This window comes from Cherax quadricarinatus, chromosome 5 (assembly GCF_038502225.1).
Source record: "Cherax quadricarinatus isolate ZL_2023a chromosome 5, ASM3850222v1, whole genome shotgun sequence".
Lineage (NCBI taxonomy): Eukaryota > Metazoa > Arthropoda > Malacostraca > Decapoda > Parastacidae > Cherax > Cherax quadricarinatus.
In genome coordinates, this window is record NC_091296.1 from 7,676,661 (window position 1) to 7,686,660 (window position 10,000).

Here is a 10,000-nt window from a genome sequence, read left to right on the forward strand (position 1 = left end):
GGACGCGTTTATCTACGACGCGACAGTCCTGGACTACCTGGTGGGTCAAGACGATGACTGTCAGATTCTAACAGTCGGGTCTTGGTACTCAATGAGCGGATATGGACTCGCCTTCCCCAGGGGATCCAAGTACCTCACTCTCTTCAACAACAAACTCATGAGTTACAAGGACAACGGTGAGTACTAGTTACAAGGACATAGGTAAGTACTGTTACGAGGACAGTGGTGAGTACTTGTGAGGACAGAGGTGAGTACTTGTTACAAGAACAAAGGTGAGTACTTATTACGAGGACAGATCTGAGTACTTGTTACGAAGACAATGGTGAGTAATTGTTACAAGGACTAAGGTGAGTACTTGTTACGAGGACAGAGATGAGTACTTGTTACAAGGACAATGGCGAGTACTTGTTACGAGGACAGAGATGAGTACTTGTTACAAGGACAATGGTGAGAACTTGTTGCGAAGACAGAGATGAGTACTTGTTACAAGGACAATGGTGAGTACTTGTTACGAGGACAGAGATGAGTACTTGTTACAAGGACAATGGTGAGTACTTGTTACGAAAACAAATGTGAGTATTATCAAGACAAGGGGAAATAATGGTAATGGAGACATTAAATAGCTTGTGCACTCTTACTTTGAGTACTGTTCATTGTTGACGGCTCCTTTCAGGGCAGGAGAGATATCGGAGCTGGAACACATACAGTGAACCTTTAAGGCCCATATAGAGCCAATAAAGCTTTTAAATTACTGGGAACGCCCTAAAATCCTTAATATGTACTCACTGGAGTGGAGGAGAGAGAGATACATGATAATATATACCTAGAAAGTACATGAGAGACTGTTCCTAAATCTGCACACTGTCTAATCGACATATGCCTAAGACGAAATGGTTACTAACACTGGAGTGAGAGATATGGGGAGGAAAAGCAGGGGTGCAGTGGCCACAATAAGAGAACACTGTATCAACATCTGTGGCCGCAGATTATTTAACATCTTACCAGACCGAGCCGCGGGGGCATTGACCCTCGCGGCCCGGTCTGGTAACAACACAACAACCACCAATAACATCAACAACAACACAAGCAACAACTACAACACCACCACTACCACAATTCAAGAGATAAATCAACAACAATTTTCAGGCTGAAATGCCGGCCAGTCGGGACTAAAGCCGCCACCACTACCACAATCTTAGGGTAAATGGTTAGCCATTCCCACACTGTCAATGAGTTGAGATGGAGGAGGGGAAGGGAGAGAGGAAAGAGGAGGGGAGGAGAAGGGTAGGAGAAGGGTAGGAGGGAAGTGGGGAAGGAGAGGAGGAGAAAGATGAAGAGTATTGATCTATATATATATATATATATATATATATATATATATATATATATATATATATATATATATATATATATATATATATATATATATATATATATACATACATGTATATATATATATATATATATATATATATATATATATATATATATATATATTTATATATATATATTTATTTATATATATATATATATATATATATATATATATATATATATATATATATATATGCAAGACAAGTCACGGGGGATGGAAATTTTCAGCTTATGTACTTTCACACTTCTGAGTGCGTCATCAGGAGCTATGCAATGTTGCAAGAGTAGCAACAGATGGAATGAAGAGAATTTTCCTCAGAGTAAGGTAGCATGGTGACATTACAAACACACACACACACACACACACACACACACACACACACACACACACACACTGCACAGTACGTTCCGGATATACATGGTCACAGACCGGGGCCTCAGGAGCGTTGATCCCAGGAAACCCCTCCAGGTAGATATACACCAAGTATAGGTTGACATAGGATCACTATCTACTAATCACTTAGCTAATTGCATCACATTAATTAGCATATGAATTATCAACATTCAACCTCTTTGCTTCCTTCAGACTTAACTGTATGATAAGGATGATTGATGGTTGGCATATATCATACGTCTCGCTGAACCAATCTTTTCAGAGGTTCAGTTCATGATTAGAATTGCTGCTGATTGGTGCAAATGTGTTTACCTGAATTGCAATGTTGTTTTGGTTGCAGGTAACTCATTTGCATGTTGCACTGGATGTTGAATAATGCATCACACAGTCCTCGTGAAGGCTGGCCTCGTGGGAGACACTAATGGTTCACCAGAGCCTCTATCTCTCCGTCTCTCTGTGTACCGAAAGAGTGAGAGATAAAGTGGAACAGAAAAGGGGGAGTGGATGGTAGGATTAGGTAGTTGGTTGGTGGATAGTAACCATCCAGGGAGGTACTATTCTCTTGTCATATTGGTAGTTGGTTGGTGGATAGTAACCATCCAGGGAGGTACTGTCCTCTTGTCATATTGGTAGCTGGTTAGTGGATAGTAACCATCCAGGGAGGTACTATCCTCTTGTTATATTGGTAGTTGGTTGGTGGATAGTAACCATCCAGGGAGGTACTATCCTCTTGTTATATTGGTAGCTGGTTAGTGGATAGTAACCATCCAGGGAGGTACTATCCTCCTGTCATATTGGTAGTTGGATGATAGACAGCAACCATCCAGGAGGGCAACTTGCTCCCTCTCTTATAATCGTAGAACTAAATCCTGCTGAACATTGTGCACGTCATCAAGATGACTGAGCTTTCCTTCCCGTCTCTAGTAAACAGTCAACATGGCGAGTAAATCTCACATAATGTCGAGGCCCATTAACCCGGAGTGTTACCGGTACAAACGTAGATCTACATTTGAACAGTTTAAAGATTAAATACGCAATTCACTTCCTGTGTGGGATGAGACATGTGTGAAACATGAATAATAATAATAATAATAATAATAATAATAATAATAACAATAATAATAATAATAATAATAATAATAATAATAATAATAATAATAATAATAATAATAATAATAATAATAATCTTTATTTCTACAAGTACATGATACAAGTAATACAGACAATAGCTGACATCAGTGACATACTACTATATAGAAAGCCACTTGTTATGCTGAGCATTTCCCGCAAGTTAGGTCAGTTTTGTCCCAGGATGCGACCCACACCAGTCGACTAACACCCAGGTACCTATTTTACCGATGGGTGAACATGGACAGCAGGTGTCTTAAGGAAACATGTCCTACTGTTTTCACCCATACCGGGGATCGATCCTCGAACTTCAGTGTGTGAGCAGAGTGCGCTACCAACCGAGCTATGGGGCACCCACAGCGGCTTCTTCAGTCCTATACAGAGAAGAATGGTGGAAAAATGAATATAATTTTTCCATATGTCGAGCAACTGTCTGATTCCCAAATTTATTGGGTTTGTAAATCATTTATGTCACTTACTTTCCTGCATGTTTCTTAATATATCTTATTCTAGTAATGACTTACGTAATGGCCATGGGGAGGCCTCAGTACCTAGGCCTATCAAGAAGTTAAGATTTTGATTATTTTTCATAGCTTCGTATTTTTTTATCGTTTTTGCTTCAGTTGTATTTCCTTTCTGTGTAAGATTTTTTAGGAGGGGGATTCTGCCCCCTCTTCTCGATTTTTTTTTTGGTGTTCCCACTGCTGCTGCCGCCAGTGTTCACTCTTGTTCTCTTTCCTTTTCCTATGTACAATTTCGTCTTTTTGTTTCCTCTTCTTGAAAGGGGTACCTCTGCACTCTCTCTCTCTCTCTCTCTCTCTCTCTCTCTCTCTCTCTCTCTCTCTCTCTCTGTCTCTCTCTCTCTCTCTCTCTCTCTCTCTCTCTTTCTCTCTGTATCTCTCTATCTCTCTCCCTCTCTTTGTCTATCTCTCTCTATCTTTGAATGCCTCTCTCTGTCTATCTGTCTGCTTGACTGTCTGTCTGTGTGTTTGTCTCTGTCTCTCTCTCTCTCTCTCTCTCTCTCTCTCTCTCTCTCTCTCTCTCTCTCTCTCTCTCTTACTCTCTCTCTCTCTTTCTCTCTACATAGGGTTTTACAAGGTTAGGTGAAGGGTTCCTAACTTTATTTACAAGCTAAGAGCTGTTACCGACATCAGCTCTCTCTCTCTCTCTCTCTCTCTCTCTCTCTCTCTCTCTCTAAGCTAGCCTGCCCTCAATATGCTACCTAGTATGATCCGCTCTAAATCATCCTCAGATGCTGACGTGATGGACAAAACCGGTTAAACTGAAGAGAATAGAAAGGGGAAGTGAGGGGACGTATAAAGGGAGAAATATAGATGGTGGACTGAGAGTCAATCAGATAAATGGAAGGAGAAAGAAGAGACTGAAAGGGATTGAAAAATGGTGAGACGTGGACTGTCGAGCTAAAACTAATTCACAACAAATTCGAAACTCTCCACGAGGTTTCGCTCCATTTCAAACCCTTTTTCAATCAATCGCTGATGGATAATGGCCTAAAACGGACCGAAACGCTTCAATGATGCTCCCGAACGGACCTAAATGTGTTTATTATGATCGAGAATGGACTGAAACTTATCATAATAGCCCGAAACGTCGCGATTAATAGTCCAAAAAGGACCGAAACGCTATGATAATCTAGAACGGACCGAAACACCTTCATAATGGTCCAAAACGGACCTAAACATCTTCATAATGATCCTTAACGGACCGATAATGGTCTAGAACGGATCGAAACATCTTCACGATGGTCGAACACGGAGCGAAACGTTTTGATAATGGTCTAGAATGGACCGAAACATCTTCACAATGTTCCAACACGAATCGAAACGTTTTGATAATGGTCTAGAACGGACCGAAACATCTTCACAATGGCCGAACACGGACCGAAACATTTTGATAATGGTCTAGAACGGACCGAAACATCTTCACAATGGTCCAACACGAAGCGAAACGTTTTGATAATGGTCTAGAACGGACCGAAACGTTTTGATAATTGTCTAGAACGGACCGAAACATCTTCACAATGGTCGAATACGGACCGAAACGTTTTGATAATGGTCTAGAACGGACCGAAACATCTTCACAATGGTCCAACACGAAGCGAAACGTTTTGATAATGGTCTAGAACGGACCGAAACGTTTTGATAATTGTCTAGAACGGACCGAAACATGTTCATAATGGTCCAACACGGAGCGAAACCCCGATTTAAATTTCTCTCGAGAAGAGAAATTTAGCTGTGAATTACTGGAGCCACAACAACTGCATCTGTCTCAAGTATATAATACGAAATATGAAGAGAGGTAATGGAGAGAAGAAGGTAAACTAAATGAGGGAGAAAAGGGAACGAGAGACAATTTCCAATAAAAGCGAAGGAGAGAGAGAGAGAGGATAAATATTAGAATGAGATAGAGGCGACTGACAGGGAGAACTAGGGTGTAGGGTGAGATTAAAGAAATGGGAAATTAGCGAGGAGTTTGATACATGGAAGGGAGAGGATAGAGGAGATGGATGAAGAGGAGAAGGAGGAAGAGGGACAGGAGGAGAAGGATCAGTTGAAAGAGGTGTTCTAAGCACGGTAAATAAGGGGAACGCTTTCAAAGGGAAATGACGAGAATCCTTGAGAGTGGTATAATGAGACACAAAAGATGAAGGAAATGAGGTGGAGAGAGAGAGAGAGAGAAGAAGAGAAAGAGAGAGAAAGAGATAGTCTTTGGCTCTGTGTTGCACCCCCTTCGTTAGAAATTTCAGCAGGGCAGAGTCTACAAGACACACAGTGGGTACCAGTGTTCCACAGGTAAGTGTACTTACACTATTGTTATGGAATGCCTACTTCAGCAACCTTCCTTCAGTTGAATCCCGTGCAGACTGTACTCTGACATTATCTTATCCGAGAGGGGAAATACCAGCTCCTCTAAGTTACATCAATCACCAGCTTACAGCTCTATCAGAGGGGAATAACCGACAGCAGGTTACATTTGCTCCTGAGAAAACACAAATGATGATGGTCTCTAGGCACCATGATGGTGATACTGGAGCTCTGGTAAGAATGGTAGTGTTGGAACCCAGGGATGAAGTGATATCCAAAGGGGTATCGTATATATATATATATATATATATATATATATATATATATATATATATATATATATATATATATATATATATATATATATATATATATATAAGGGTAGTTCTATCCCCTATCTATCTATATCTATCTCTCACCCTCACTGGGGTTTACCAGCAACCTTCGACACTATCTCCATGACAAACACCGTAACTGCGCTAAACGGGGCCGTCAATGGGTAGTTAAGGGCAGTTAGCGGCTTAACGAGGCTGTTTTGCGTCTGGCGTACCTGCTAGTTACTAGACCCGGCGACGCTGGTGAGGGGCTCTTGATCTAGGGAATTGGATCTGTGCTCCAGTTCCCTGAATTGAGCCTGAATGCCTTCCATTCCCCCCCCCCACAGGCGCTGTATAATCCTACGGGTTTAGCGCTTCCCCATGATTATAATAATAATACTAGACCCGGCCGCCCCTCGGAACCAGTTTCACCCACGCACTTCTAAACCACACTTTCCATTAAGTGAAAAAAAACTGATTTAGTCAGAAAATACACGAAAGAGATATTTCTGGTGTGTTTTTTTTCCCCTTTGGCTAATTAGAAACCCAAAAAATAATAGAAATTTGGTGAGTAAGCCACAGGTGCAACAGTTAGGTATCTTTGTTGTTGACGTATTTCGCCTACGCTGTAGGTTTCTTCAGTCAACTGAAGAGAATGGAAGGCAGTAGAGGTGACAAGGTAAAGATGACATTCAGAGGCTGAGGGACTGACTACCTCAAACTATTTAAACAAGGTTTAGAGACTGATCACAAAATCTTTACCTTATTACATTATGATAGTTTTATCTTCTTCTCGTCCTCTTCTTCCTCCTCCTCCTCCTCCTCCTTCCTCTTCTTCTTTCTGCATTATTTATAATTTTTATTAAATAATTTTGGTTATAATAATCAGTAAACGATATCAGATCCCAGGTAGTGATTATTTTTCACTTATGATAACGTCTTAGAGAGGACTTAAACCTCTTAAAGAGGATTCAAACCTCTTAAAGAGAATTCAAACCTCTTGAAGAGGATTCAGCCCTCTTAAAAAGAATTCAGATATTTTCAACAGGATCTAAATCTCTTAAAGAAGATTAAAAAATCTTAGGGATCTAGTTCTCTTAAAGAGCATCCAAACTCTTTAAAGAGACTCTAATCATCTTAAAGATGATCCAAACCTTATGGAGTATCATACCTTTTAAAGAGGATCCAGTTCTCTTAAAGATGATCCAGTTCTCTTAAATAGAATCCAAGCTTCATAAGGATGATCCAGTTCTCTTAAAGGAAGTCCCATCATCTTAAAGAGGATCCAGTCCTCTTAAAGAGGACCAATTCTTTTAAAGAAGATCCACTTCTCATAAAGAGGGTCCAATCCTCTTAAAAAAAAGATACAATCCTCTTAAAAAGGCTCCAATCCTCTTAAAGAGGATCCAATCCTCTTAAAGAGGGTCGAATCCTCTTAAAGAGGATCCAATCCTGTTACAGAATATCCAGTTCTCTTAAAGAGGATGCAGTCCTCTTAAATGGGTTTCAATCCTCTTAAACTTGATGCAACACCGTTAAGCAACATTGGACCGACTACTTAACCCGAAATACTTTTAATTAGACTGATGACTCTTAATTAGGATGAAAAACACAGGATCATCAGGATCAATATTCTCAAGAGGGATCATTAGGATCAATATTATTAAGAGGGATCATTAGGATCAATATTCTTAAACAGGATCATTAGGATCAATATTCTTAAACAGGATCATTAGGATCAATATTCTTAAACAGGATCATTAGGATCAATATTATTAAGAGGGATCATTAGGATCAATATTCTTAAACAGGATCATTAGGATCAATATTCTTAAACAGGATCATTACGATCAATATTCTTAAACAGGATCATTAGGATCAATATTCTTAAACAGGATCATTAGGATCAATATTCTTAAACAGGATCATTAGGATCAATATTCTTAAACAGGATCATTAGGATCAGTATTCTCAAAGAGGATCATTAGGATCAACATTCTCAAGTACTCATTAGAGTGTACTCTCTGTTTCAAGTTCTCTTAGACTGAGTACATTTTATAAGTGTTCTTAGTACATTGTATAAGTACTCTTAGACAGTACATGAGTGCTATAAGACTGAGTACATTGTATAAGTGCTGTTAGGCTGAGTACACTTGAGTAACTGTACATGTTAGAGTACATTTCTCACGCCTCTCTCTCCCTTGAGAAGCAAACATCCCCTTACGAGAGATATCCCCTCATATGAAACAGGTATCCTCCACGAGAGGCAGATAACCCCCCATGAGAGGCAAGTATCCCCCCATGAGAGGCAGGTATTCCCCGCAGGCTGTGTTTGTCCCTCTCTCTCTCAAACCACCACCTGACATAGTTATTGATCGTCTCTTTCTCTCTCTCTCTCTCTCTCTCTCTCTCTCTCTCTCTCTCTCTCTCTCTCTCTCTCTCTCTTTCACTCATGTAATCACAATTTTCTTTACCAAATGTTTTAACATTAATTTGAGGGAACATTAATTTGAGGGAGAGAGAGAGAGAGAGAGAGAGAGAGAGAGAGAGAGAGAGAGAGAGAGAGAGAGAATGAGAGAGAGAGAGAGAGACCTTGTAAGTTCACACTTTCTACTATTTCTACTTAGTTTAGGAACTATCGTGTCTTATCTAGGCTTGAAAGTCAAGGATCGTAAAGCAGAAGGCTCTCTCCTCACCCTCCTCTCCCTCCAGCCAAGACCGTCGTCACAACAGAGGGGAAAATATATGCTACACAACACGGGAAACTTGGCGTTTGAGTTTACACATTGTTGGTAATTCTCCCAGCACTATCTGGTTGAAGATTGAGACACTTATGCTGCGTAAGTGTCTCAATCTTCAACTTGTCGGTTTTTCAAACCATTCATCACAACTGTCAGACACGGCAGCATCATGGGATCTTGTTACAAAGAATTCTTCAACACTTGTTCAACCTTTGGACGAAGACCTACTTCGACTAGTGGATGGTACCACTATGACCCCGCCTCCGCCTGCTTCACCTCACCTCGCTACAGTATATAAGCCACGTCTACGGCCCTATGCTGTACATTCTACAAGATTGATGGACTGAACACATCGACTCCAGGCTGAGGGACTGATTACCTCATACTCCTCCTCTCCTTACGCCTTCCTCTTTGTATTGGACTGATGAAGCCACTGTGTGGCGAAACGTTTCCTGAATAAAGATTCCCATATGCTACGTAAGTGTCTCAATCTTCAACTTGTCGGTTTTTCAAACCATTCCTCACACTATCTGGTTGAATTTTGTACTGGTAGAGTCCTTTTACGGTGACCAGTGAGTTAGAGGGTACTGGTGAGGGAGGACGGGAGCTAGATGTTGCCTAGGACACTCGCTACCTCAACCACTCACTCAACCCACACGTAGTGTTTACAATGTTGGTGGGTAGATCACTGCTGTAATTCTGGGAGAGAGAGAGAGAGAGATGTCTGACCTCTGACCTTTCCGCCGACAACCCTTCCTAGCAGGTCACTTCGGAACGCCACCAGAATAGCTGGACATGCACACACATACATATACACATCCAGGCATGTATACATGCAGAGATACAGGCATATATGTTGCTTGCGACTGCGTGGTCAAGCGCGGGTTGGTTTGGATTGTAGACCCCCAGATACAGCCCCCATGCGGGCGAGATGTGCTGGTCGAGACGTGCAGGTGAGCACCCAAACACACCTACTGCCTTCAGTTCACCTAGTAGTAAGTAGGTACCTGGGTGTTAGTCGACTGTTGTGGGTCGCATCCTGGGGGAAAAGGTTAGAAAATGCAAAACACACACACACACACACATACACAACACACACACACACACACACACAAACACACATACTCATACACACACACACACACACACACACACACACACACACACACATACACACAGAGACACACACAGAGACACATACACACAGACTCACTCAAGGAA

General features: G+C 41.1%; 1 protein-coding gene across 1 annotated transcript in view; it reads left to right on the forward strand.

Moving 5' to 3' along the window:
• LOC128684665 (glutamate receptor ionotropic, NMDA 2B-like) overlaps positions 1-10,000 on the forward strand; it is a 485,156-nt gene that overhangs the window by 470,387 nt on the left and 4,769 nt on the right. The window contains 1 exon segment of the mRNA XM_070104488.1: positions 1-176. This exon segment is cut by the window's left edge and continues 6 nt beyond it. Within this exon segment, the coding sequence (XP_069960589.1) occupies positions 1-176 (176 nt within the window).